This window comes from Verticillium nonalfalfae (genome assembly GCF_003724135.2).
Source record: "Verticillium nonalfalfae strain VnAa140/NRRL 66861 chromosome Unknown scaffold_32, whole genome shotgun sequence".
In the NCBI taxonomy this organism is placed as follows: domain Eukaryota; kingdom Fungi; phylum Ascomycota; class Sordariomycetes; order Glomerellales; family Plectosphaerellaceae; genus Verticillium; species Verticillium nonalfalfae.
Window position 1 is genome coordinate 52,032 of NW_021167257.1, and position 27,497 is coordinate 79,528.

A 27,497-nucleotide genomic window follows, 5' to 3' on the forward strand; every position below is an offset into this window, starting at 1 on the left:
TGCCAGGCCTCGTATGCCGTAGCACGGGCGACGTGGAGGAGGTGTCCAAGGACTCGTCCAGGTCACGATTCCGCTGTGTATACTTTGGCAAGGCGACGTTGCGCAACATGCCATCTCTGGATCTCTTCTCGGCTTCAATACATCGTCTGTTAGTCCGATGAGAAATGATTCTCTTCTGCCTCGATCTACTTCAAATCATAATGATACGTTGCTCATGAATACCATCATAAGAGGCACTGATCTGATACAAAAATGACGATGCCCACGTCAGCTGTCCGCAGCTGCCAAGACCTACACACGCGGCCAGTACGTACCGATGGCAGCGATGAGCTCGTGATTGGGCGACGCTTAACCAGCAAGCAAGAAGCAAGAGCTCCTGACGTAGCCCCTCCTTCCTCGTGTTGCGAGGCTCTAGCTCGCCATCTCGTCGTCGCCTTGATCGTCGCCCGCCTGACCATCATCATCATCAATCTCACTGCAACACCTGCATGTCTGCCTCTTCTTCACTGCATCCATCAGTCAATATTGTCCCGCAAATCTCACTCCACCTGTTGTATCCCTCTCCCCCAGCCTACCATCATCTGCCTCACACAGTGGAACCCCGCAGTCGCCCTGTCATCGCGGGCCAGACCCCCCTGCTCATCGCACAATGGCGTCGATCCTCACCTCGGGCATGGCCAAATTGAACCCCTTCGCGGCCCGCACCCACGAGGACGACACAGAAGACGACGGCGAGGAGGTAAGCAACGGCACCCTCGCCGGCGGAGGCCACGGTGCTCGCGACACGGCCCTCAAGCACAACCTCCGCGTCAGCCATGCCCTCAAGGCCTACATTGCCGAGCACGGCATTCTGCCCGCGAGCGATGTTGACCTCGAGACCGAAGATGTCGTCGGGCCAGCTCTTCGCGACCTCATCGTGCGACCGCACATCAGGGTCCCCGCCGACGTCACCGACAGATCCTACCCGCTGCCAGACTATTTTGTCAGCTCGAGCCACAACACGTACCTCCTGGCACACCAGCTGTACGGAAACTCGTGTGCGACGGCGTACGAGACGGCCCTCAAGGCGGGATCGCGCTGCGTAGAGATTGACGCTTGGGACAACAGTGACAACAAGGACGAGCCAAAGGTCACACACGGCTGGACGTTGACCTCCAACATTCCCTTCCGCGCCGTCTGTGAGGCCATTCGCGACGTGCACGATGAAGAAACAGAGGAGGCCAGGAAACACACCGAGGCCGGATGGCAGGCGGCTCCCATCATCCTTTCCCTCGAGAATCACTGTGACGCCCATGGTCAGCGCCGTCTCGTCGAGATCATGAAGGAGGTCCTCGGCGACCGCCTTTTGAGCAGGGCCATCCGCGAAGAGGGCCACCGCGAGCAGGAAGGGTCCGGCGAACACGTCACCCTCGCCGAGCTGGGATCCAAGATTGCCGTCATTGTCGAGTACCACTACCCCGACGAGAAGGAGGACTCGGACAGCAGCAGCAGCAGCAGCGATGACGACGACGAGGCCGAAGACGAAAAGGCCGCCCGCAAGGTCTGGCACGAGAAGAAGCACACGGCCGCCCCCTCCGCCGTCATCATTCCCGAGCTATCGGCGCTCGGTGTCTACGCCCAGTCGGTCAAGCCGCCGAACAACTCGTGGTTCGACCCTGGCGGCCAGTTTGTCGGCCCCCACCACCACCTCATCAACGTGTCCGAGTCGGGCCTCGGTGCCCATCTGCCGGCGCAGAGCACCCACATTGCCAATCACAATGCCCGCCATCTCATGCGCGTCTACCCCAAGGGCACGCGCATCTCGTCGCGCAACCTCAAGCCCGTGCCCTTCTGGGCTGTCGGCGCCCAGATCTGCGCCCTCAACTGGCAGACCTTTGGCGCCGCCATGCAGATCAACGAAGCCCTCTTCAGCGGCACCGATGGCTATGTCCTCAAACCGCCCGCCATTCGATCGGGAGGCGACGGACAGCTCACCGACAAGCGCCGCAAGAAGAAGCTGCGTCTTCACGTTGCCGGCGCCTCGGACGTGCCGCTCCCCGACGGTCGCGCTCCTGACGACATCAAGCCCTACCTCACCTGCACCCTCGTGCACCCAGACGACCTGACAAGCAAGCCGCCCAAGCGCAAGACGGCCGGCTACAGGCAGCACAAGCTCGGCTTCCTGCACAAGGACGGCAAGAACCCGCCCGCCAACGACCCCGTCTGGGACGAGGTGCTCGAGTGGGAGTACGACGACAACCCTCTCGTCTTTCTGCGCATGCTCATCAAGAGCGACGACTCGTGGGCGTCGAACCCCATCTTTGCCGTCGCCGCCGTGCGCCTGCTCTACGCCACGGGCGAGTGGAACTTCATCCGCATGCTCGACCTGAAGGGGCAGGAGACAAAGTGTGCGCTGCTCGTCAAGATAGAGATTGTCGATGCCAAGGATGGGCTGGGCAAGTTTTTCGGCAAGGACTGATTTAGGGGGCTTTGCATGGTTAGGATACGAGTCACGAGTTACGGCCGACGTGGTGAAAATGACATGTCTCTGCAGAAATCGGTTTGAGGTGTTGCTGCCTTGTGAATTGTGTCTGAGTGTAAGCTTTTGTTGAAGTGCCGAAGACTTCATTGCATTCTTCATTGATGTCGAGGCCAGTCGTAAGAAAGCAGTGAGCACCTGTTACGTTCCCTTTCTAATCTGGTGCGCAGATCGCACAAAGTGATTCGCCAAGACGACCACCTGCATCCGAGCCTAGAAGAAAGGCCACAGCATCCTCGAGTTTGGCCCTCCCATGGTTGTGGAGGCCATCTTTTCATATGCTCGGTAAGATGTGAGAGCTATTGGGGACAGTAATAGCTTGACTTTTCTTCCGAGTCATGGAGCTGCTGCGAAGGATGGGGTTTAGAAGGTCTCAGAGCTTTGGATTGAGCAGATTGAGAAGGTCATCCGCACTTGAGGATCCACAGCAAATGGATACGTACAGATCAAGATACATCACGATTCTAGCACTCCGCAGCTAGGAGAGCCCTTCGCAACCCTTGTATACACGTTCTAGTAGCCCATGGGCCTTAACCGGGCCCCTATTTCAAGGCTCCGCAGGGCTTCAGCACGCTCTCCGAGTTGAAGATCACTTTGCCGGCGACTGGTATTGATGGACGTTGCGACGTAATTGAAGGGATTTATGCGCAGACAAACGAAGCTCCCATGGATGAAAAGAAATATGTACGTGAGGTAGCACCGCGCCAACCCTCCTCATGCGGAGGGGCCAGGTGACTGTGCTGCTGAACAACCTCGACACGGGGACACAGCAGTTGTGTGGAGTTGTGTAACCCGCGCTGCAGGTGGACAATGGTGGAGAGTATGATAACGCTCCCAGCCTCCCAGTCGGAGGTCGCGTGTCAAGCTTTGCATGGAGCAGAAGTGCAGGAATACGAACCAATCAGTACAGATGGCAGACCAGACTCGCCTCTCCAAAGGCCTCACCATTTACGGGCTATATACGAGCCTATCAGTGTGCATCTTGCTTCAGCCACCAACTTGGTGCTGACTAGTGTGCCGCACGTGTAATCGGTGTATACGGAATTCGAGGCGCACGGGTTTTATAAGCATCCCCCCATCAGGCTGTCTCTTGCGGATGTCTGGTGTCATTGCTTGACATCAATTCATAACCTTTTGCTGCTACAAGATGACCGACGGGCCAGCTAATCCCCAACACGCTCGGACTTTCCTTCGATACGCCATGCGTTACCAGCCCCGAAAGCCCTTGGCCCGGCGAATGTCGGCATCGCCGACGCGTCTTATCACACACAGTGCAGCTACGTCTCTCCTCCCCCCAGCAAACGAGCAGCTGTCAACCACGATCGAGAGCCCACGCAAGTCCAATGGTCAACGCTTGAAGCAACACGCATGGCTCCGAAGTTGGTGGTGGTGGTGGGAGATAGCCGGTTGCATGGTCAGCATCATAGGTTGCGGCCTGCTGTTCATGATGCTCGGCTCTATCGACCAGTCGCCGCGGTTGTCGTGGCATGGGTTTCTAAACATCGAGCCCAACACTTATATTGCCATCATAGCCACCGCCTCGCGGACCGCGATTACGGTCCCCATCTCATCGTGTCTCAGCCAGCTGAAGTGGCGGCACTTCCAAAATCGTGCTCACAGCCTAAACCACCTGGACCTCATTGACAAAGCGAGCCGAGGACCATGGGGTTCCCTCCAGGCCCTCTTCATGTTAGGCAAGGCAAACATGGTCATCTCACTGCTGGCTATCACGACCATCCTCTCGCTCGCCATCGGTCCGAGTGTGCAGCAGGTCCTGGAGATTCATACACGGGAGGCTATAGACTATAGTCGTGTTCCTCTGCTGGCATACGCTACAAACTACACATCCAAAGTCTTGTATATGACCCAAAGTAAGTCTTGGGGCTGGGCACCGGTGAGGAGGCGAAGTCTCCGACGTTTGTGCAAGACGATTCAGCAGCCCTTGAGGGAGTGGAGCCTATGAGTCGCCTTCAATTTGTCTCGAATATGATACGCGGGATAACTAAAACTGTAACAGTGCTGAGTTCTCTCTGCATTGGCGGACCGTGCCGGTGGCCAGAATACACGACACTGGGTATGTGCGTAAGCATCGACAACGTTACCGACAACACAACACGCACCTGCAGCCCCATTGTGCGGCAGGCGTCGCCACTCACATCTGGGGAGCCGATTCAAGACAGCGCCATATGGGAAGTAAACTGCACCTACAACATTCCAGAGGACACCTATGATATTCTAGTGTTAAGTGAGGAAGCAAGAGACCACACCCCATATCGGTCCAACGTGAGCTGGGTCTTCCGTGGCTTAGCGAATAGCCAAGAGGAGGAGCTGCCGAGCCCCGTTCAAGACCCTCTGTATTTACAAACCAAAGCCTATCGTGGTCTTGCAAATCTGACGCAGCTTTCGTCGGGACAAGATCAGGGAAAACCGATTCGGACAATAGTGGCGGGCGCAGATATCCTGACCACTAGGTCAACATCCTTTTCCACCTCTGTAGGGCCGCCTGATGTTGAGGTCCACCGTGTTCTTTTCTACTATTGCGCTAAAACGTACTCGAACTATACTTCAGCACCAGACGACTGGACCAGGCGATACCTGCCCAAGTTCACAGAGCCGCTTCGAAGACGCCATCTCGACGACCGCGACGACAGCGTGTACTGGGTGGCCCCGTCAACAGACACGGAATTGGTGCTGGACCCTCAGTCTCGGGACTACGTCATGGATACAGTTGCTTTCTTCCTGAAAGAAATGCCAAATAGCCTCACATCTGAGTCACCCTCCTCAATAAAAAGAATGATCAGCCTTACTCAGGAACAATACGTCCTGAAAAATCCGTTGAGCGCCTGGATACTGCTCAACGGGCTCAAGACCGCCATGTGGAATATGGCAGAGACCTTAGACGGTCTCATACAGAGCAAAGAGCACGGCGATAATATTGAAGGGCAACTCTTTGGGGGAGAAATGTTGACAGAGGAAGTTTACTTCCACGTACGTTGGGCCTGGATGACAGTCATTGCCCTTGAGACACTATGCGTCACACTTCTCCTCACATTTACCGTGATTTCAACACGAAAGGACAGCCTCGTCAAGGACTCGAGCTTCGCCTTGCTGGTGCATAATCTGAGTGGGTGGGATAAGGTGCGCGTGCCTGAGCTTGAGAACACGGGAGCTCTTGATAGATTGGCAAAGACCATGACAGCAAAGCTAGAGGTGGACGAGGACGAGATACTCAAGTTCCGACCACAGGATGGAGGTCAAAAGGACAGTCTTTTCCAGTAAAAGTGAAAATTGTAACACTCATTTTTAGGCTCCTTTCTTCTTTGCAGGCTGAGGTGTTCGATGAATAATTCCTCCTGTCGTCATGAGTTTGCCGCGGATCTCGTCTGACTTGTTATGCCAATTTGGCCCTTATCCCGGATAGGAGGGTTGCCGCCATCAAGCGCGTATGAATTCTGTTCACTGACTTACTAGAAGAGCCCGGTTCGGTCTCTGACAGCTGGCATGCAGTTAAGGGGCGGTACAGCAAATCGCACCCCTCCCCCCTCCCCATTTGATGCCTGTGGGGGCCTGGTCAAACACGACATGTGGTCCAAGGCAAGAAGTAACATTATGGTATCATGCTCAAATCATAATAAAGGGCGATTGAAATCACAAGGCACAAAGGACGATGGACGGAGGCGAAGCGGGAAGAGCGAGGGCTAGAAATTCTACGAGGGAAGAGATATGTGATGAATAGTCCTCCAGGAAGTCCTATGCTGTGTGACGCCGAACGACGGACCAAACCTCCGGAATCACAGCTTGCGCCCGTCAGATGGACCAGGGGTTTGTTCTGGGCCCAGGGTTTCTGAAAATGTCAGCTGAAGAGGTTAGATTTCCGCCGGGCAGCATATCAAAAGTCATGCACTACAGTCAAAGCAGCGGTACGGCTAAGTCGCCCTTGAGGCCCCTCTGACCCTTCCTATACCCCACCTAACTGTTTCTGGCATACACAGCGGGCGTTTTGGTCGACATAGTGGGGTCAGGCGAGTAAAGCTTATCTGAGATTGACTTCCGCTCGGCCTGATCCGGCTTCGCGATCGTGTCTATTGAATGCCAGCCGAGACAGCCTATGGTTGGTGGAGGATTGGCTGCTGCGTGCGAACTGCCAATCGGCCGCGAAGACGAGTCCACAAGAAGCCACATGCACCTCTGCCCTACGTCCGGGTGATTGCGTTCTTCAACTGTGCCTCGCGGTTGTGGAGGCCAATATGCAGGGAAAGGGCACAGCAGTGCCGAAGAGGAAGGTCGCTTGCTTGATGAACCTCGCCAAGCGGTGAAATCTTAATCGCACCGCGCGCAGTGATAAATCTGAAGGATCGTGGCTTCAAGCTTTCCACTGGGGGCATCTACATGGGTATCCCAGGATTGATTCATACACGAAATCTGCATGATAACCTCGCCATGCTCGAGTTCTAGTATGTAGGATATCGATAGCCCGAGATGCTCTAGGCCGCAGAGCTGCAGAACGATGGATGAGTGTTGTATTGACAGGGCGTCTCTAGCAACAATCAATTCTAGTGAAGACGAATGGTAAGGCTGACAAGGGATGATCTCATTAGATGTGTCTCTGTTGTTAAGTGAGCTGTCCACTTCCGTCTTCAAATCCCATCAAGAGACTGGCGGCGAGCCTGCAGCGGGCGTATTAAGCGCTAATAATCCATGCCAGCCTAACAGCTGACTTTCGAAGATTTCGCACCTCAGACTCACATCAAGATACCACAGGCCAATCGCACGTCGAGCACAATCGTGGCAGCCCCAGCTAACCAACAGGATCGTTGAGCCTAGCCCCTGTTGTGCGACATGAACCCAGAAAGAACTCTCAGCTAGGCGCGGCGAGGCTTGACAAAAGTTCCAAACTACAAAAGTTCCCAGCCCCATGCCTACATCTGCATCGTGAGCCGAATTACGAACCGAGGACCCATCACGCACTCGACTACCTGCCTGATCGAGCATACCATGATGTCCCAAGTCACCCAAGTTGTAGGAGTGCCTGGCACGAGCGGGTGAAGGTATCGTGAGCTTTCTCAGGCCACCGCTGGCGTGAGTCTCGAACACGTTCTGGAAGGGGTTCTGGAAACTATAAAAAGACGCATTTTCGCATCTTTTAAATCACATCTCGCCTCTCATCCCATTCAATTCGATTCCACATTCGCAAAGGTATGTACTCTTTTCTCTGCTGACGGTGTTGCCTTCCTAACCAGCTATCAGATGGTCTCTCTCTCCTATTTCAAGAAGCTCGGCGGGCTAAGCTCACTCGTCGTTCTTCTCGCTGCCTCCGCCGCCGCCAAAGACGTGGCAGTAGTCAATGTCGTCGATGATACCGCGTGCATTGAGAAACTCCTCGACAATCACGACTGGGAAGCCGAGAACTCGACTCTTGCCTGCGGCTCGACTTTCTCTCTTGTCGAGGGACCAGCCATTGTAGCTCGCCAGGCCCACGGCACCTGCCAGGTTCAGACGTATACCTACCGCGAGCACCGCGTCGTCGCGTCGGGCACATGGTGGGGACCTTGGATCAAGTCCTCGGGCTGCCTCTACTGTGAATTATCGAGCGGAGAATGCATCAAGGAGTTCAACTGGGGCCGCACCCAGAGCACGTCCTTCTCGATCGGCTTCGGAATGGACTCGGTCCCCGATGTTAAGAGAGCTATCAATGCTGCGCCCAACCTCAATTTCGGCTACTCTTGGTCTGAGTCCAAGTCCATCGGCGGCGCTACCCGGTGCACCGTGCCAGCGAGAAGCAAGGGCAGTTACTGGACACAGATGCTCATGGGCTGGTCCGACAGTCAGAGCAGAACTGTCAGGAAGAAGATCACTAAGCTGTGCATGGCCACTTTTGAGTACGATGGCTGGGGCGGCTCTGGACACGCTGACTGGCCTATCACCAATGGTCACACGGTCAACGAGGGATGCAGCACCGGCGCGGCCGCCGAGTGCCCCTAGTCCACCACATGCAGTTGTCCGCGGCTACTCCAACATGCAAACGACAACTCTCAGTTTTGCGAGAGAGATTGTTTCTCAAGCTCGGTATTCCTAGCAGACTGGACATCTTGGAAGACAATACACAGTGCCGGACTTTGGATGTAGATAGAACGTTTTTTATTAGATTAGGTCATGTTTGAGTCGCTGCTCCTTCAGCTAGGGGAGCACTCACAACAATTGAGAATTAAGACTTGCTGTAATAAACATAGCATCGGTATTTCTTTACCTTGACGTGTATTGTTTTGTTTAAGTGCCTTGCTCCGAACCTGACCGGGTCACATGATCTAAAGCGCATGTCCCAGGAGCACTATGGTTGTTTGTTAGCTTTTTTCGATATTATTTTAACACAGAAGCCATCGCTTTCGAAACTTGAGATACTGATGTCTTGCGAGGAAGTGCTGTTGCCAGGTCCAATCAATGCGGTGCAATTAATTACATGGGTGTACTGTATGTTATCATTGGTGAACGCTGAAGCTCGTGAGCCAAGACTGCTTGCAAACAGACATACAGAGACCGACACACTGACTGCAAAAACGCAACAAAGTCCAACTTACCAGCGGCGAGACCTGACAACCAGGACAAAAATCATGCTGCCGCAACTAAGTCGCCTCTGCTAATAAATCAACTCAAGTTGGCTTCAAAAAGTCGTGGCACGTAATCTTTAACACAGGACGTAAGTCCTAAAGTTTTAAGTAAAGTAAAAAGGTGCTTGGGATTTCAAGTAATCACGACATAAATTTCTTGTTGTCATAGCCGCCTGTCTAGGATATGAAGGCTCAGATTTATCTTTATGAAACGCGATAGTAAGGAAAATTTCGGTCATGGTGGTCGATTGGCCTCAAGATGAATGGTGATCGAGCCACCCTGATACAGTGCCTACCTTACTTACTTTGAATGAACCATATTCAACCCCATGTGAGCCGCCCCGCACCGCTCAGAGCTGTAGTGTGGCTGAGGAGCTTCTGCGGCGTCGAATGCAGCGAGTAGAGGATACCTCAAGACAAACGTTCCTATGAAGCAACCGGTCGTCTGATGGAAATTTGCATGTCTGTGTTTAACAGAAATAGCTGATATCCAATGTGTTCATCTACAGCACGTAACAAAGAAAGAGCCGCGACTAGGTCTGGGATGAAGGTTGTGCCCCCAGAATTGCAAGGTCCACAAGTCTTCCGATTGTGATATTTCCCATCATCGATACGGTTTAGCGGCGGGCTATCGTCGGCTCTCAATCGAATTTATGAGTCAACCAGTTATTCTGCGGGGTAGGGCAGCCATGTCTTGTGTCAAGAGCAGAACCCGATTAACTGTATTTCTTGGGTGCCATTTCATCCAGGTGCCAGTAATAAAAGCCCGGAGACTTCCAGCCTTTTGCGTCAGATAGCATTACTCCAAAACGTGGAACATCAAGATCGCATCACCAATATGCACGTCAAACACATTGCCACCTCTACTGTGGCCCTCGTGCCATGGGATCCACTCTCCCCTGAACACATCGACCGGCTCACCCAGCAGCGCATTGACTGTGGTTGGCATATTGACAAACCCTCCGGGGCATGGAAGGAGGCCCAACAGGGAGGGATCAAGTGTATTTACTGGCTGGTAAGTACCCGACAATTGCTGATTAGGCACATGCAGTCCATATTTTCACCTGCTAAACAGCCACAGGTTCTACAATCTCATGACCCACAAGCAGGGGAGATGATCCAGCTGCACAAGTCGGCCCATCCAAAAGTAAGGGTAATCGGTTTGGCTCAAATGAGACGATGAAGACTGACAAGTAGATGTAGCAAAGCGATCCTCTTTTAGACACCTGTACTACGCTCCGGGGCCTCACTCTACAGCCGTCGGGAAACGAGTTCTTCCCGGTCGGCCATATTGCATTGGATATTTCATATCATGAAGCCGATGGTTTCAACCTTGACTTGCCCGAGGACTCAACACTATGGATCAAAAGTCTTTTCATTTCAAAGGCTCTGCGGTCCAGCGGCATCGGTAGAGCAGCCATGGATAAACTAGAAGGCATGGCTACTTCACCACCGCTTTCTGCCACAACGCTCATGCTGGACACTCTGCTCAAAGACGACCAGATCAAATTTCAGAATCCAAAGGTGAGTAAGGGTTTTGCGGATCACTCTCAACCGCTTGGGAAGCATGCTGACTTCTGAGAATTAGGTTGCCAACCAGGATTGGTATGCAAGGAGAGGGTACCGCCTCGTACACACTGAGCCAGGGTTTTATGAAGATGAGAAACAGTTTCAGGGTGCCATTCCTCGTACTGTTTTCATGCGCAAAGATCTGTAATACGTAGATAGGCATGGTAGCGGCAGTTGCAAAAGCAATATCTCCAATTACAAGAACAGGTATCATTTAGATCCTTTGATGGAACAATTAATCATTCTGAACTCGCTTTTGCCAGAGCATGTGGGTGAGGAGACTGAGGAAGTCATCCGCAGCTAATATCAGCAGCTGATTTTCAGGGAGAGAGTATGGCATATATGAGCTCTGGCCGTCCGCAGCTAGGAGGCCCCTCCGCAGCCCATTCCTACGTCATCTCCTAGTCCCCTCAAGTAGCCTCCTGTCTCGTGGCCTCCCGACACTTTTTCTGTGCAGCGAGCTTTGGTGGTGAACGGAATCATGCCACCAAATGAACACCTTTCGCGTCTCCAAAAGAACTTTCGGTCGAATCCATATTGGTTGGACTTCAGAAAGTAGCGCCAACAAGCACTGGCTCATACTGCTTGTCAGTACTCTTCGGTCCATGCCAGCGCATCTCTATCATGCATATATGTTCTTATTGTGCGGTTACTATAGACCGACTTATGGGAAATCGTCAGGGGACCCTACGGGTTCCCTGCGGAGTCGCCAAGCAGGGGGTCGGCCAGAGGCTAAGGGCTACGGGAAACGTATATATAGGCTGCGGGAGGGCCAGAATTCAGATGTATTCCTATCCCATACCTATATTCTGACTACCTGCGGACCCTGTGGAAGACCCCTTCACTCTGCTCTAAACAACGCTCTGACAGAAATGATACTCAGGTTCATCCGAAAGAGCTTAAACATTTGTCAGGTCGAGTTTTTTCTACCCTATGCTCGATCGATTTGCAATTACTTGTAGCTAATCAAATCAACCTATTGATTGAGGCTGTCAAGCTAACGCTGCAGGTCCCTTACGATTTTGCCAGATGACTAGTGTTTGGTCAATGTATTACTGGTACCTCTCCTGAACACGCCCATCAGTCGAGCAGACGCGGCACGCCAGGGCGCGCCAAAGGATTTAGATGCCACGAGAGTACAAAGTGTACAGAGGACTTCATAGGTGTAGATTTCAGAAGCGCGGCTACGTCGTATTTGTCGATTGACTGCGGCAATGACTTTGCGAATATTTCTTTCGCCATGTCGCAATTGGGGACTCGCAATCGTGTTTGAAAGACGATAGCAGCTGTCAATACCAGTGGATTGCTTTTGCGGCGTGGTCTCGCAGCAACGGGTCAGCGATGAATGATTGCTACCTTTGGAACAACGCGGCTGGGTGGGCATATTTGATGGCCAGGCACCCATGTCCCAGATTGCGACTCAGCGAACAGATGGCTCTGCTTTTGCCGACGAACTATTGATAGCGTCGTGAGGGGATTGCGGGGGCCATCAGAAATACCGGGCCTTGCCCCAGCTGCCGGAATCCGTGCATCGGCCGAGGGCGGCGAGCTTCTTTGATCGTTCGACATGAGTTATTGTGTGTACATCTTGTGTCTCTGCGTCGTGACCACGACGTGATCAGGAAACGTCGCGAAACTGTCGAGAGGAAGCAAGTCCGTCGAACACACAGGCGAGTGCCTACTATCACATGTCAGACACACTTCGTGGATCCTGTCTGCCAGTTCAGGGCGGGGAAGCCAGTAATCTGTGTGAAACGAGGGTTTAACCAATACAAGCGTAACCGCCAGCCTCTCCTGATCTTTCGGAGCTGATACATGGACTGGGAAAGAGTTGACCTGCCCGTTCAGACTCGATGTGCTTTCTCCGCAATATGTCTTTCTGAGGCGACCAGCATGACAGAGATGGCACGATACAAAAGCATGTGCAAGTCTAGGTTTCTGTCATCTGTCGCAACCAATGTCCAACCAGTTTTGGGTCTAGCCCGATCGGTCTGATCTCCGATGCAGCAACTCGGGCGCCCGGCACGCTTAATAGTAGCTACCCCGTCTACAGTAACACTCTCCGCAGCCACCACGGACATAACAACTTGAAGGAGAACGGCAGAGCTGGTGTTGAACATGCACGTGCCGTAAGCCATGGCGCCTGAGCGTTCAGCTTGCGTAGCATTTGCTCTTCGAACCCACGACAGGATGTCGGTTAGACGCCGTAGAAGCTCTCCCTGGCGATCCGGAACTCTTTGGCAGGAGTGGTTAATGCGGGATGCCAGGGGAGTCATTGGCTGGCGATCATCAGTCGAGTTCCCTGGTCGCTGAGGGGGCCAGCATGGAGCTTGCCGGAATTGAGTGTCGATCAGTATGCCAGCATCTGGGAATAAACATCATGCACGTGGGCTGCGTGGTTCATTTGAAAGGGCAGGTGTTCCCCGTGTGCCCGTTGTCATGCTTTTGGTCAGAGGTTAAATAGAAGCTTTGCGACCCTCTCCTTGCAAATTTGAAGCCAAGGACGAAGCCATCATCCTCACAACGATCCACTCGCCAAGGAGTTTAGCTGCCCCCGGTGCACCCACAAGTCCCCGCAAACAACCCGCTTGACAGCTCAACATGCGTGTCTGTGCGACGTCTCTCGCCGTTCTGGCGCAGCTCGCGGCCATTGCACAGGGTGTGCGCATCATTCAGGGCAACGATGATGGCTGGGCCGAACTGTACGCCCGTTCTGCCAATGCCGCTCTCAAGGCGGCCGGCCACCAGGTCATTCTCTCTGCGCCCGCTGAGAACAAGTCTGGCAGTGGTCCGTCACGCCCTTCGTCGTCTGTCGTGTAACCCCAAAGCTGACCACCATCAACCCTAGGCTCCAACGACGAGGAACCCAAGCCACGTACTGAGCCCTGCCAATACAACTCGTGCCCCGCCAACAGCGGCCCTCTTGGCGTCAACGCCACCTCGCCCGATCTGCACTGGGTCAACTCGTTCCCCGTGACGGCTCTCCGCTATGGCATTGACAACTTTGTCAAACAGTCCTGGCCTCAGGGCGCCGACCTCGCTGTTACTGGCCCCAACGTTGGCTCCAACATCTGGGTTCAGGTCCCCTTCTCGGGCACCGTCGGCGGCGCCGTCTTCGCCGCCAAGGACCGCAAGCTCCCTTCCATCGCCTTCTCCGGCTCCAGCAGCGGCACGCTCGCTTGGAACACGCAGCCCGTGCCAACGCGTAGCACCGTCTACGCCGAGCTCGCGACGCGCCTCGTCAACGCTGTCGTCGCCGGCGGCAAACCCTACCTCCCTGAGAACGTCTGGCTCAACGTCAACTTCCAGAACATCGACAACCGCTGCAAGACGGCCAACGACTTCAAGTTCGTCCTGACGAGGCTCAACCCCGGCATCTTCTCCGCCCAGGATGCCCTCAGCTGCGGTAGCACCAGGCTGCCCACCGAGACGAGCGTCATTTTGAGGACTGATGCCTGCTACGCTACCGTCAGCATTGGTGACGCTGCCGACAAGACGACTGCTTCGGCTGCGCAGCAGGCGCCTGTCATTGCCAGGCTCTCCAAGTTCACTACCTGCCTGCCTTAGGTGGCTGTGTGTCGCTTTTGAGTAATAGCACCTAGCTGTATTGTAGACTGACTGCTCTCAATCAAGACGAGTTGACGATTATCATACCCGTGAAATACATTTCCAGTGTGAGATACCCCTATCGGAATGAGGGATCGCGGACTGAACAGTGCTGGTGGTAGAAGTCTGGCGGTCAACCCCGCTCGATACTCCTTGGTCATGACTGCCCGTCTTTCGTGTTACGTTGTCGGGCAGCCATGAGACATGTGCCAAGGCAGCCTCCGGCCAGGCTGCCTTTGCGTACCACTGTTTATTCCCCCGTGATGAGTGGTCATCCAGCCTCAGCCTGCTCTAGTATCAGTAGGATGGCGATCTAGGCCCATGTAGAACAATCAGGTTGCAGCCGGTCAGCCAATACGACCTACCACTGGATGTCAGTGTGGTGTCTATTTCGTGCGACAGCATGATAAAGCCCCTAAGAGGCGGCAAGTATAAGACTCGGTGGGCCTCTTGTGTGTGTCGCAAGTTTGGAATTTCTCATTTTCTTCTTGTCAGCACTTGCCCTGCCCACAATTCGTCAACAAACTGACAAGTACTTGCCAGTAAGTTCGTTGCAGGGAAGCAAACCTTGAATTATGAATGCAGCAGGTTGACTCCAGTGAAATATTTGTTGCGCCATACAAAGTACCTAGTGACAGTCTTCCAGCGGCCAAGATGGCCGAGGTCCTTGGGCTTCCCGTAAGCATCATTGCCATCGTCGACCTCTCGGCAAAGCTCGCCAGTCACTGCAAATTCTACGTCGAAAACGTTAAAGATGCGCGTGCAGACTTTCGCAAGCTTCTCATCGAGATCACGTCTGTCGGAAACGCTGTAGACATTTTGAAATTTCTCATCGAATATGACCCCGATTTCGAATCTGACCAGCTGTTGAGTCTGTCGGGAGAGTCAGGCTCCATCGCCGGATGTCTCGATGCTCTGACAAAACTCGAGGCTATGCTGCCTCCGTCGGAAGATATCGATTCCGGCAATTCGTGTCCCTCAATGAAATCGAGAATGAAGAATATCGCGACCCGTCTCGCATGGCCCTTGAAGAAGACTCGCGCCATGGGCCTTCTGGATGATATTATGAGGCACAAGGCTACGATTAAACTCGCTATGATAGGAGATATCTCGTACGTCGCATGTGCCAAGTTGCGCAATTATGAACTCAAGACCTGACTGTAACACAGTAAGGATGTCAAGGAGATCAAAACAACAGTGGAAAATATTCAGAAGAAATTAACCAGTAAGTTCATCAGTTCGGCATCGATGGTAACGACATAGAGGGCCAGTAGATTGACGAATATCCAGATGATGAGCGACACCGCTTATTGGATTGGCTCACGATTGTCAACCCGTCTAGCTTACACTATGAAGCAACTGCTTTGTACGAGAAGGGCACAGGTGACTGGGTTTCCCGAGATCGTGCGTGGCAAAAGTGGGTAGATCCGGAGGCAGTAAAGCCACAATGTCTGTGGCTCAAGGGAATACCTGGTGCCGGCAAGACCGTTTTGGCCTCTCACCTGTTCCACGGTCTGGAACTGATGCACCGAGATTGGCCAGCACTGCGATACGGCATCGCTACCACTTCGAACAGAAAGCAACAGCACGGTAACTCTCTTTCAATCGCCCATATCTACTACTACTGTCATCATACTCGCAATCACGATGAATCGTTACCGTTCTTGCGTTGGATTATCAACCAGATGTGCCGGCGATCTGAAGTGATTCCGCAACAGCTTATCGACATCCATCGCTCCGGCCGCCAGCCCAGTATCCAACAATTGCTTGACAGTTTGGTTTTCATGATCAACATGTGGGACTCCATTTACATTATCATCGACGCTTTAGATGAAAGCAAACCACGGACCGAACTTCTGAAACTGTTGCACAAGCTTGGCACGGAACATAGATTTCAAAATCTAAAGATCCTTGCAACCAGTAGAATCTACCCGGATATTAAGGATAACATGGAACCTATCGCGACATCAATCGACATGTCTAATCCTTTTGTGGAAGATGACATTAGGAAATTTACATTCAACGACTTGGAAAGACGCCGCACGACGGATTTCAAGTACCTCAATCAGGCTTTCATGAATGAAGCAGCGGACATAATATCCGTCAGAGCGGAAGGCATGTAAGTACATTGGCCATGGACTTCGTCAGTTCGGCCTTGGTCTTCAACTCCTCAAACTCTCATGTCCTTCGCTAATGGACCGAACAGGTTCCGTTGGGCGGTTTGCCAGATAGACACCCTTCGGCGAATTCAGTCCAAAAGAGAATCCTTTCTTCGCCAAGCTCTGCTCACAATGCCTAAGGGCTTGGATGCAGCCTATGATAGAATATTTCGACTGATTACGGAGGAGATTGATGAAGACGATCTTCTTGTCAGGGATGCGCTCTCCTGGATTCGCCATCACAAGACTCTGCAAAGTGGGTCTGATGATATTCCTGTCAGAGTGCTCATCCAAGCAATACACCCGGAGACACGAGACCCTCGAACCAGCGAAAATCAATTTCTTCTGAAGGAACAAAATCTCTGCAACGCCCTCGGTTGCCTGGTTCGGTTCCGAGAAGAATTTCCGTTTTTGATGAGTCGTCCGGAGTACTGGTCGAACACTACGGCAATGAGTAGATCATTGACGACAGTTGGTCTCGCGCACTACACTGTTGCCGAATACCTCAATTCAGACCGGATTGGAAGCACCATGTCACGAAAATTCAGACCCCTCGACTTAAATGCACTCATAGAGCCAGCAATGAGCGAAGCTCTGAGATGTACAACCGACATCTCGTCTTATGCCTGGCCGCCAATTTATACCAGTTGTGCAGGTTATCAGATGGCCTGGTGTTTCCGTCTTTTAACAAAGAGAAGTATACTGCGTGAGGATCAGAATCTCTTACGATTATTCTTTAAGACCCAGGGAGTGCCTCGAAGCAACATGCAATTATTCCTCAAGGCAGAATGCGACCATCCATTCGATGAGAGCGGTTTAAAACGAAGACGCCCGTGGAGCATACTAAGACTTGGGTCGGAAGGGAACTGGGAACTAATGATGGTCAAACAAAATCTAATGGGGTTATTCGAATTTGGTTTTTACGACCTTGCCAAAGACCTTATTCTCCGTCACTCTGTGTCGGAGCAGATGCGAATGTTAACCACGACGACGCGCTGGCAATCTGCTTTTGATATTCTTGATGTGAACACGGGAGAATTTGTCTCATGGGAGTTCGAGGGAGCCCTGCCTCAATGGATCGCGACCGGGCTCGATGCGACGCGTGACGACACTGCTTATTGGCGAGCAAGATCTTTTGAAAGCCTTTGCCGAGACTTTGGATCTCTGTTTCTTCGTCAGATCCCGGGCCTACTTTTGAACGTCATTGCATCGCATGGTCTCGTAAACACATTATGCTGTCTCCACCATCGGGACCCAAAACTCTCGACGACGACAAGGGGTCGATGTATCATTCCGATGCTGTGGTAATTCGTCGAATGAATTTGTGCGGTCCAAAGTCATTGGCCGGTACCTGAGAGAACGTGGAGCCCGCGCAGAGAGGACAAGCCAACCGGGAAGCGTGAAAGGTTGTGAATTCGACCATCGTGACACACGATCGGATGACGAGGTATCTGTAAACGAGGTTGATTTCAGCAGCGACACTGATCTGGACTCAGATTCTGAATGAATCTTAGGTCAAGGAATCCTGCTCACAGATCCTGAGTAGACTTTAGGCCAAGAAATCTCTCTTTTAAAAACAAGTCATTATCTATCATGCAACTTTTTACCCAGCCGTCGCTATGCTCCATTCCAAGAAACCACCAAGTGCGAAACGCAGCCCCAAACCAAAACACCTCACGTATCCCTCGAGTACAGCGACGCCTTCCTCCACGTGGCGCCATAGCGCATGATGAAGATGGGAATAGGCGCCAGGCACAGGCTGACGGCGCCGAGAATGGTGAAGCCCCAGCCGTACCCAAAGTGGGCGCGCAGCGGGCCGGTGGACAGCGGCAAGAAGGTGCCCATGAGGCAGCGCGTGACGATGACGCCGGTCATGGCCGAGGCCGAGTACAGGCCAAAGGCGTCGACGACGTAGGCCGACACGGGCACCATGGCCAGCAGCAGCGAGCCGTCGAGCAGGGCGGCGGCGAGGAGGAGCAGGGGCACGGGGAGGCGCAGCTCGGCGGCCCAGCCGTAGGCCATGACGGCGAGGGGCAGGGCGAAGGCGCCGACGATGGTGAGGGGCAGGCGGTGCTCGGGCTTGCCGCCCTCGGGGTCGTGGGCGCGGAGGTGGATGTAGATGCGGTCGAGGCCGAAGTTGCAGATGGCGATGGCCACGAAGGAGCCGATGCTGAAGGTGATGAAGGCCGAGCCGGTGAGGGCCGGCGAGAAGCCGTAGATGTCCTGCAGAATGTCGGGCAGCGTGATGGACATGACGTAGAAGTAGCTGAAGGAGATGGAGCCGAAGAGGGAGAGGGCGAGGAGCACGCCCGAGCTGAAGAGGACCGACATGGGCCGCGTCACCGAGTGCCAGAGCTTCCGGAGGCTGCCGTGGTCGCTCGACTCCTTGGGCTCCTGGTCCAGCTGGTGCTGCCGGTACAGCTCTGGCGCGCGCTTGCGGAGGATGACCATCTTGTACGTCTCGCGGAAGCAGGTCAGGAAGAGGATCTCGCAGGCGACGGCGAGACCGGCGCTCATCCAGAGGACCTGGCGCCAGCCGAGCGTCTGGGCGACGGCGCCGCCGATGGCGGGACCGACAGCGCCGCCGATGAGAGGCGCAAGCATCATGAGGCTCATGGCCGAGCCACGTTGGTCGGGCTCGAAAATGTCACCAATGATGGCAGGGCTGAGGACGTTCGAGGCGACGGCGAGACCGGTCAGGGCGCGGGCGGCGATGAAGAGAGTCGACGACTGGCTGACGGCAGCCAGAACGGTGGCGGCGATGAAGAGCACGTTGCACACGTTCATGACGGGGTAGCGGCCGTAGACCTCGGACAGCGGCGCAATCAGAAGAGGACCAGCAGCCTCTCCGAGCTCCCAGATGGTCACGAGCAGGGCGCTCGCCGAGTCGTTGGGGCGTCCATTGTCGAGCTCGCTGACGATCTGATGGGCGACAGGCACCACGGAGATGCAGGTGAAGGTGACTGTAAAGGCCATGCAGGCGAGCAGGGCCACGATGTTCCGCTTGAACGAGGCGGGCCACTCGCGAGGGTTGTCCGAGTCGCCGTTGGGATCAAAGTCGAACACGGGCTTGGGATCATCGAGGCAGGCGAGGGGGTCCTGTGGCTCAGCCCGGGGGCCGAGGAGGGGTTGCGTCTCGGCCATGGTGTGGTGACTGACGGTGTTGAAGAAGGGTCGAGTCGAGGGCAACGATAGGTTGCTCGCAATGCTAGGCTGGCAATGCTAGGCGGGCAATGCTAGGCGGGCAATGTTGAAGGCAGGATAGAAGGTGTAGAGATGGAGATGCTCTTTGGTCGTCACGTCTCGAGCAGAGCGGCGGGGCCTAGCGGGCCTTTAGCGGACCCTTGGAGCGAGATAAGACTTTTTTTTTTCATTATCACGCTTGTCTCGGTTCGGCCTCGGGTTGGTCAATCACCGCTGCATGATTCAGCCGGAGTCGCCGGCCGCCGCCGCCGGAACCTGCACCTCATGACCGCAAGTAGCCGCGCCCTACGCAACCCCCCCGCGCGCCCTGTGGTTGACGACTTGTCTTGGGCGTCACACTCATCGATTGATGAAGAGCGCGCCGGGCGCCCATTTCATCAACAGCCCAGACGAAGACTTCCCAATGCCAGAATCAATCATCAATTGCACGACAGACAGACTCAACCACGCTTCGAGAATCCCTCTGCCAGACGACCCAACCAGTGGTACTCCAGAATGAGGGGCAGATCAATGGCATCATTCGGAGGCAAGATGGCTCCATGTTGAATTTGTAATGCGCGCGCCGCGCCTCATGGACCAGTCGACCTGCGCAGTGGACTCTTCTGCCAACAGGTGCTTGAGACACTCTGGATCGTGCAAGAAACCTGCTCTGGGCAAGACGCCAAGGTTGGTAGTGGTGCTGTCTCACTGCCACGAGGCGACCCGTCCCGAAACCTCTCAGCCGAGTCAACCGCTCGTGAAGAGCCAAGTAGACATTCGAGATGGGTCTTGCTTGGCCTTTGGCAATGCAGTGTAGATGATTGAGTTGCAACAGCACATGCTGCTTTGCCGGTCTAATTTTTTTTCTTCTCTGCATGTTAGCAAGACAGGCCATGCATATACAACTAACTACGCAGTCTGTTGCATCCAGGAAGAGGCGAATTCACATGGTTCCCTTCACGAACACCTCCATGTCACAATTCTCTTCCACAGTCCCGTGAGCACCGTTGATTAGACCCCCGTCGTGTTGGCTGGCAAACTCTGAATAGACGAGCCGGTCATGGACAAACAAATTTCAAGATGTCTGGCAGACCTAGATCGCCCCGTTCACGATGCAACATCTGCAAGAGTGGACACTCCCACAACCCTGCCTCATCCACTCTCGATACGCGGTAGGCACGTCGCAGAACAATAACATGGCTGCGCAAAAGCTTGATGGGCACAAAGAATGACAATACTACCCTGGTGCTGTAACCGAATTCATTCGATTCTCGACACTGGACCCATGCAGCAATCATGGCATGCACAACGCGGACGCTGGAATCCGAGACAGAATCATCACCAGGTCAAGTACGCATGGAGTAGGCAATGATATGCATTATAGCTCGTCTATGTGTGTACAAAAACCCCCAGTTGCAAGCTCTAATAAACCAGATCCGCTAAGAACCAAGACCGAGACCCACGAATCCAAGATCCAAAGAAAGACATGTTGCTTTTCTCGTTCACCAAGAGCGCAAGCGAGACGCTTAAGCAAGGGTGAAGAGGCCGGCGACGAGCGCCAGGGCGGCGACGGCGACGGTCTTCTGGAGCGAGGCGGCGGAGGACTCGGGAACGGTGGAGGGGGAGGTGCCCTCGGTGGAGGCAGGGTTCTCGGCAGAGCCTGAACCAGAACCGCCGTTGGCACCGGAGCCGTTGCCGGAGCCCGACGGAGAGGCCGAGCCGGATCCGGAGCCGTTGCCAGAGCCCGAGGGGGAGGCAGAGCCCGAACCAGAGTCGGAGCCAGAGCCGTTGCCGGAGCCGTTGCCACCAGAGATGGCAGACGTCTCCGAGGCGGAGCCGCTGCCAGTGGCAGTAGCGTTGCTGGAGCCGGAAGCGGTGGCAGCGGAGGTGGACTGGGCGGCAGCGGAGGAGGAGGCCTTCTGCTTGTCGGTGTCGAAGGTCTTGGGGCAGGTGAGGTCGAAGAGGGGCTTGCCGCCGACAGACTCGGTGATGGCGAACTTCATCTTGTTGTCGGGGTTGGAGTCACGGAGAGTGTACCAGAAGGTGGGGGTCTTGCCGAAGAGCTGACGGCAGCCGACCTCATTCCAGTAGTACTTGGCGTTCTGGACAGAAGCCTCGGCCTGATCCCAGTCGGGACCAACAGCGGGCCAGCCAGTCTCGGTGACCCAGACGGGCTTGCCACCAGCAGCAGCGATGGTGATGTCGTAAGCCTTGTCGAAAAGGTGACCGGCGTTCTTGATGTCGTTGCCCTTGTCGTTCTCGTAGTAGGGGAACTCGTTCACACCGAGGAAGTCAACAGCGTCAATGACGGCCTTGTTGGTGCCGTTGGACCAGGAGTCCCAGGTGTCGACGTGACCGACGGGGACGGAGCTGAGGGCAGAGCCCTTGAAGGCATCCTTGAAGTCCTTGATGAAACCAACAATGGCGTCGGGCGAGTTACCGGCACCAGACTTGTTCTTCACACCGGTGACAGAGACACGGTAGAGATCCTCGGAACCGATGGAGACACCGATGACAAGGTCGGTCAGCTTGGAGCCGAACTTCTCGACGGCCTTCTTCAGGGCAGACACCTCCTTGTCGATGTTGTCAGTGCCCGAGGCCCAGACACCGAGCAGGATGGACGTCTTGGTGTCAATGGCCGCCTCGAAAGCCTCAATAGGGTCATCCTGGGAGTAAGCCTGGATGTTGGTGTAGAGACGGACGGCGTTGAAGTTGCCGGGGGCATTGGGCAGGCTCTGGGCAGCCTTGAACTCGGCCTCGAAGTCGGCCTTGAACTTGGCAGAGCGGTCGGCCAGGGTGGCGCCGGAGTTGAAGCCAAGGTAGTTCTGGGCAGAAACGCTGACGGCGAGGGCGCCGGCAGCAAGGGTAGCGGAGACGCGCATCGTGACGGTTTAATTTGATGAGTTACTGTAGAGAAGCGGAAAATAAGAGGTTGTACGAAAGGTCGTGTCCCGGGATCGGTACGACAGACGAAGAAGTCGTGCAAAGTCTGGTCAAAGGAAGAGCGAATGTGGTAAGGCGCCAAAAAGAGTGAGGCGTGCCTGGAATGGGTTGCTGCAAAGAAATGTCGAGGTCCCGAAAGAAGGAGGCTTAAGTTCGGGGGAAGCGAGTGTGAAGAGGGAAAGGTGATGTTTTGACGTTAAAGACAATAGACAGGGGGGCAAGGGGAAGCAAGGAGGAGAGAATGAGGGCGAAATTAAGGGGAATGGACAGGGGTAGGGCTTGGCACGTGCCCTTCGTATCCGTGCCGGGTGGCCCGTCGATCTGTCACCAGCTATTGGACGGGAGCGTTCTAAAAGGGGAGATGAGGTGGGGCGGCTTACGTAGGGGCCGTTCGCCGCATGTGGTCTACGTGCATAATATGAATCGACGAGGAATTCTCCGACCGGCTACCTGTTTAAGCCATGGACGACGTGGTTTTCCGATCGGGCTTGAGTAATGGCCTGGACTGGTCGATGTTGCGCTGAACCTGATGAGGGTACCTCGACTTGCTCGTCCACCTGGTCCCCTGCCGCGTTCCTGCCTTGGATGCCTGGTGTGCCTGGTTCCTGCCCAGTCTTTGCTTGGTCCAGCCGTCGCCGCTGCCTCGTTCTGCCCTGTTCTGGTCCCGCTGTGCCCTGTTTCTGCCCTGTGCCTCCCCGTTCGGTCGCTGGCGCCTTCCACTCGTCAGTGCATTCTTTCCGTCGGGGCCTCTGCCGCTTCCACAAATGGCCCTGCCTCCCCCTCCCCCCCCTGCCCCTGCCCCTCTATCCACCAATCAGTCAACACGAACGCGGGATGCAACGAGAAGGACGTGCACCACAACAAAAACAAGCCGACACTGCCTCACTGCCAACCTCGGGTGATCCGAGCGATCAATGCCGCCTTGGTACAGCGTACCAGCCAGCACACAGAAAACTATGCATTGCTTTCCTGGTCAGTCGGAGGCCAACATGAGTATGCTTATTATTCACTGGTCAGTCGCCTTTCTCCTTCGCTGGTGAATTCCCCTGACCGATCAGCAGGTCCCGGTTTGAGCCTGTGAGGCTGCCTTCGCGCCGCCGTCCCAGCCAAAGACATGATCCAGCTCACTCTCTATTCAGAGACCATGGCGTTTTCCCGAATCGCTGCGCGCTGAGTCAATTGACGTACTGACGCAAAGGTGGTGTGCTACTCGCTGACGTAGCGCTCGAAAACATCGCCGTAGAACCGCTGCCCCACCTCTCTGTGGCTTCTCACCTTTGTTCGGAGCTGACTCTCGCCCCACGTCTCATACCCGCCCCTCAAGAAGGCCGAGTCGACGTCCCGACCCTCCGCCGACTCGACCCCTCCACCGTCGAACCGCTCAAAGTGTCCCCGCAGTGAATGGACGGCGTCTTCTCTCGTTAGGCTGCGCCGCACGCCCTGAAAAAAGGGCACGCTGAACCGTTCCTCCGATCCGCTGAGTACCCGGTGCGTTGTCGCGCGGCACACGCCATGCGTCACGACCTCGAACGCCTGTCCGATGTTCACGACAAACGTGCCGGCAAGAGGCGGCACGTCGACCCACGTGCCAGTCTGGTTGAGAGCCTGCAGGCCGCCAACCTCAGGCGATGCCTGTAGCAGGAAGGTCCACCATCCGGACGAGTCCTTGTGTGGGCCCACGCCCTGGCAGTGTGTTCCATCCGGCCGTGCTGGGTAGTGCACTGTTTTGAGGCGATGCTGGTCGGAGAGGAATGGTAGGAACGTCTTTGCTGGGAGGTCGAGTGCCTCTGCCACGAGGCCGAGAAAGCGTTCGCCGAGGAGCGTGAGCTCGGCAATGTACGCTTCTACGACTAGTCGAATTGACGGCAGGGCGGGTGGGTAGTTGTTGGGTCCGCGCAACCGCTCAGCAAGTGGTTGTTCAAGGGTCCAGGTTGCTGCCAGTTCAGTCGCAAACTCAAACTGCTCGCGGTGGTCAGAAGCACCGGCAGTTGTCTCGGTGCCCACCTCGCTGTATCCAAGGAAATGAGGCGAGCCGGCAAGCGCCGCTTCTGCCTTTTGATCGGACGTCAACCCAAAGAGTTTGGGCAGAGCTGCCGTGAGATTTGCTATGACAGTATCGGGAACACCATGGTTCGTAACATAGAGGAAGCCCACGTCGAGCAGCGCATGTCGAAGCTCTTCGAGCAGCCTGGGCTTAGTGCTAGGTGACTCTGCGAGCGCGAGGTCCAGAAGAGGGATTGAGGTGAAGGCCATGGTTCGTCAAGATGATCGGTTGAGTGGTGCTATTTGCTACCGCCACTTACATATACAGCCAGCTTGGCCAAACCAACCTGACTTGCGGGCGTTCTATGCAGGTACAAATTTCTCTGACAAGCATCTCCAAGCCATCAGTACGAGCATGTTCCTGGATCTTGTTGCACACGGAAAGTGCGGAGACTAATCACGTCATGTCCAACCGGAGGGTTTTCCTCTGCCTTCAGGGCGCTCAAGTCACGTGGCAATAGCTGACGGTCAATCAACCATACAATCTGTCTTTTCGGGCGAGATGAGGACAGCCAGACCTCGTGGATGCCGATGTTTCGAGTCTATATCACGCTCTCTTGCCCGCATCTTGCTGGGTGTGCAGTGCATCGTGGTAGGACAGCGGGCCCTGCAACTGTTACCATCTCAAGCCGAAGCTTTGATATTCCTCGCACTATGAAGGACAAATAAATTGGCCATGTTCATATAAGTGGTATCCAAGGTGGAGCAATATAACATGCTTATCTTGCTAGGTCGACAGCATGAGGTCTTCCATGAGCAGCTTCTCGCTCCGTGGCCGCCTCTTCACCCACGTCGCTTCCCTGACAGCGGGCACGACTGCTCCCTCTTCTACCATGGCCCAACCCGGTGCATGCTCATGGCGTTCCATGTACCGGAAGATGACTTCGGCGCCGCCCTCTTCCAAGGCGTACTCCCGCCGCCATAGTCGCGCCCATTGCTCCGCGTCGCTCCCTTCGACCGCATTCGCCTTCTCCACGTCTCGGTTCCGCACGGCGAGCACATGCAGCGCACGTGTGCTCCAGAGCCCATCCTGACCGGGATACTCACTTAGCATGACGACGGCTTCGTCCCGAACCACGGCGTCGCGGCAAAAGAGCGCCGTGCCAAAGAGCCACATGGACAGCCCGCACTGCAGGGACGTGCCGTACGCGGGCTTGTCGGTCGTCAGACGGGCGGCGCGCAGCGCGGCCGAGGCGGTGGTGAGGAATTCGCGGAACAGGGGTGTCAGCGCCCGCACCGAGTCGATGCTGAGGAACTGGGGCGCGTTCTCGAAGAGGGTTACGCCGAGGTACTGGAGGCGGAGGTGGAGGGCGCGGAGGTAGTCTTTCGAGTCGTGGGATTGCAGCATGATTCTGTGGAAGAGGGGAAGGAAGGCACCCTCTAGGGTCTGCATCTTTCGTCCATTGTCGGCATAGAAGGCAAGGACTTGTGGGTGGCCTAGGATCTGGTGGATGGAGGTGTTGATCGCGGCTGCGTCGGAGCAGCCGATGACACCGGAGGATAGCACCAAGTCATGTATGAGGGGACCGATGGCGGACTGAGCCCGGCGGAGAGAGTTCCAGTGATGCTCGTATTCGTCGAGGGTGCCGAAGACTTCGGGCACATCATTCATGACTGTAGGTTGCCATAGCTGGCAGAGGAGGTGCATGAACGACTCCATGGAACGAGACGCATTGCGAAGACCTTTTGCAAAGTGCGGCAGTGGCCTGCAGTTACCAACGCGACCGGTGAGAATGTGCCGTGCCTGAGCAGCGAGGGTGAAAAAGACACTGGTCACCGCACCCAGCAAAGGTCCTGGATTGGGGGCCAGGCTTCTGATGTGAGCGTTCGCTTCTTGGCTCGTAGTAAGCGTCAGAAGGAGCGCGAGGCCATGGTTGACATGATTCAATGCAGCCTTGATGTTACCCCGGAGAGTCTCAAAGTAGAGAAGCATAACGGACAGGAAGATGGTGTCCTGCACCGAGCTGCTGCGGCTTTGGAGCTTCAGTGCGTGGCAAAGGTACGTAGTAGCGTGAAGTTCACGAGGGCTGTAATTCGGAGGCCCCCGGCCCGCTGGAGTCAAGGGGAGTTCGCTAGAATGCGTTCCTCGTCCTCCCAGACTCACCGCGCCGATGGCCATGGCAGCATGGCGAAGCGTGTCATTGGCGCGAGCGAGCTGTGGCAGCAAAACACTCCAGAGGTCCCCGTTGGATGCCGCAACATTCCATGGGGCCTGCGACAACTTGACAAACTCATTGAAATACTTCAGTCCTGTGGCATCATGGAAGTCGAGAAGATCGGGATCGAGAAGGGTCTGTTGCAACATATTTGCCGTCTTAGCCACAACGGCAACGCGACCGCGCTGTTTGGGAATCTTTGGCGGGGCATAGCCTTCGCAATGCCCTCGGATGGCGAGGCATTTGCGACAATGTGGCTTGGTCTCGTCGCACTTTACGTGTCGCTTCTTGCACGTTATGCATCCGGTCTTGGCCTTTGCATTGCTGACACGCGAGCGCTTGGGTTTAGTGAGGCTCACGGCTTGGTCATGGCTGGTGGGGTCTGGGTTTGGCGCGGTGCTGTGACGAATGTCAGCCTATGGCGCGAGAGTGAAGTGTGAGCCGGCCTACCTGGGGACTCGTCTCAGAGGCGAGTCGATCATGATCTTATCATATGTGATCCGCTCATTCCATGACACTTTTTGTAGAAGGAGAAAACGTGTAAGCGTCGTGAGGTGACGGTGATGCTGACAAAGGGACTGACGTCAGGAGAGTAATCGCATAAGGAGATATCGCGAGCAGACGGCTACCCATCGACCTCTTTGATGCAACACCTCGTTAAATGCTCATCCCTTCAGCCCTTTCGTTCACTTTGTCGCTGCTGGGAAACACAGAT

At 55.0% G+C, this 27,497-nt stretch overlaps 10 protein-coding genes across 10 annotated transcripts; 6 read left to right on the top strand and 4 right to left on the bottom strand.

The window, feature by feature from the left end:
- Nucleotides 1–649: 649 nt before the first annotated feature.
- Nucleotides 650–2,458, top strand: D7B24_005296 (uncharacterized protein; the record flags this gene model as incomplete). The annotated part of the gene is made up of 1 exon (XM_028639455.1): nt 650–2,458. The coding sequence occupies one exon, from the start codon at nt 650–652 to the stop codon at nt 2,456–2,458; it is 1,809 nt and encodes a 602-aa protein (XP_028496139.1).
- A 2,136-nt stretch (nt 2,459–4,594) lies between these two features.
- On the top strand, nt 4,595–5,797 carry D7B24_005297 (uncharacterized protein; the record flags this gene model as incomplete). Its single annotated transcript, XM_028639456.1, has 1 exon — nt 4,595–5,797. The coding sequence occupies one exon, from the start codon at nt 4,595–4,597 to the stop codon at nt 5,795–5,797; it is 1,203 nt and encodes a 400-aa protein (XP_028496140.1).
- A 1,968-nt stretch (nt 5,798–7,765) lies between these two features.
- Nucleotides 7,766–8,500, top strand: D7B24_005298 (uncharacterized protein; the record flags this gene model as incomplete). The annotated part of the gene is made up of 1 exon (XM_028639457.1): nt 7,766–8,500. One exon carries the CDS (start codon nt 7,766–7,768, stop codon nt 8,498–8,500), a length of 735 nt encoding a protein of 244 aa, XP_028496141.1.
- Nucleotides 8,501–9,961: 1,461 nt separating this feature from the next.
- D7B24_005299 (uncharacterized protein) lies at nt 9,962–10,840 on the top strand (the record flags this gene model as incomplete). Its single annotated transcript, XM_028639458.1, has 3 exons — nt 9,962–10,138; nt 10,327–10,647; nt 10,712–10,840. The coding sequence occupies 3 exons, from the start codon at nt 9,962–9,964 to the stop codon at nt 10,838–10,840; spliced, it is 627 nt and encodes a 208-aa protein (XP_028496142.1).
- Nucleotides 10,841–13,293: 2,453 nt separating this feature from the next.
- On the top strand, nt 13,294–14,259 carry D7B24_005300 (uncharacterized protein; the record flags this gene model as incomplete). Its single annotated transcript, XM_028639459.1, has 2 exons — nt 13,294–13,480; nt 13,541–14,259. 2 exons carry the CDS (start codon nt 13,294–13,296, stop codon nt 14,257–14,259), a joined length of 906 nt encoding a protein of 301 aa, XP_028496143.1.
- A 693-nt stretch (nt 14,260–14,952) lies between these two features.
- D7B24_005301 (uncharacterized protein) lies at nt 14,953–16,421 on the top strand (the record flags this gene model as incomplete). Its single annotated transcript, XM_028639460.1, has 4 exons — nt 14,953–15,410; nt 15,468–15,523; nt 15,875–15,888; nt 16,017–16,421. 4 exons carry the CDS (start codon nt 14,953–14,955, stop codon nt 16,419–16,421), a joined length of 933 nt encoding a protein of 310 aa, XP_028496144.1.
- A 1,710-nt stretch (nt 16,422–18,131) lies between these two features.
- On the bottom strand, nt 18,132–19,601 carry D7B24_005302 (uncharacterized protein; the record flags this gene model as incomplete). Its single annotated transcript, XM_028639461.1, has 1 exon — nt 18,132–19,601. The coding sequence occupies one exon, from the start codon at nt 19,599–19,601 to the stop codon at nt 18,132–18,134; it is 1,470 nt and encodes a 489-aa protein (XP_028496145.1).
- Nucleotides 19,602–21,166: 1,565 nt separating this feature from the next.
- Nucleotides 21,167–22,522, bottom strand: D7B24_005303 (uncharacterized protein; the record flags this gene model as incomplete). Its single annotated transcript, XM_028639462.1, has 1 exon — nt 21,167–22,522. The coding sequence occupies one exon, from the start codon at nt 22,520–22,522 to the stop codon at nt 21,167–21,169; it is 1,356 nt and encodes a 451-aa protein (XP_028496146.1).
- Nucleotides 22,523–23,789: 1,267 nt separating this feature from the next.
- On the bottom strand, nt 23,790–24,836 carry D7B24_005304 (uncharacterized protein; the record flags this gene model as incomplete). The annotated part of the gene is made up of 1 exon (XM_028639463.1): nt 23,790–24,836. One exon carries the CDS (start codon nt 24,834–24,836, stop codon nt 23,790–23,792), a length of 1,047 nt encoding a protein of 348 aa, XP_028496147.1.
- Nucleotides 24,837–25,353: 517 nt separating this feature from the next.
- On the bottom strand, nt 25,354–27,264 carry D7B24_005305 (uncharacterized protein; the record flags this gene model as incomplete). The annotated part of the gene is made up of 2 exons (XM_028639464.1): nt 25,354–27,181; nt 27,233–27,264. The coding sequence occupies 2 exons, from the start codon at nt 27,262–27,264 to the stop codon at nt 25,354–25,356; spliced, it is 1,860 nt and encodes a 619-aa protein (XP_028496148.1).
- Nucleotides 27,265–27,497: the final 233 nt, after the last annotated feature.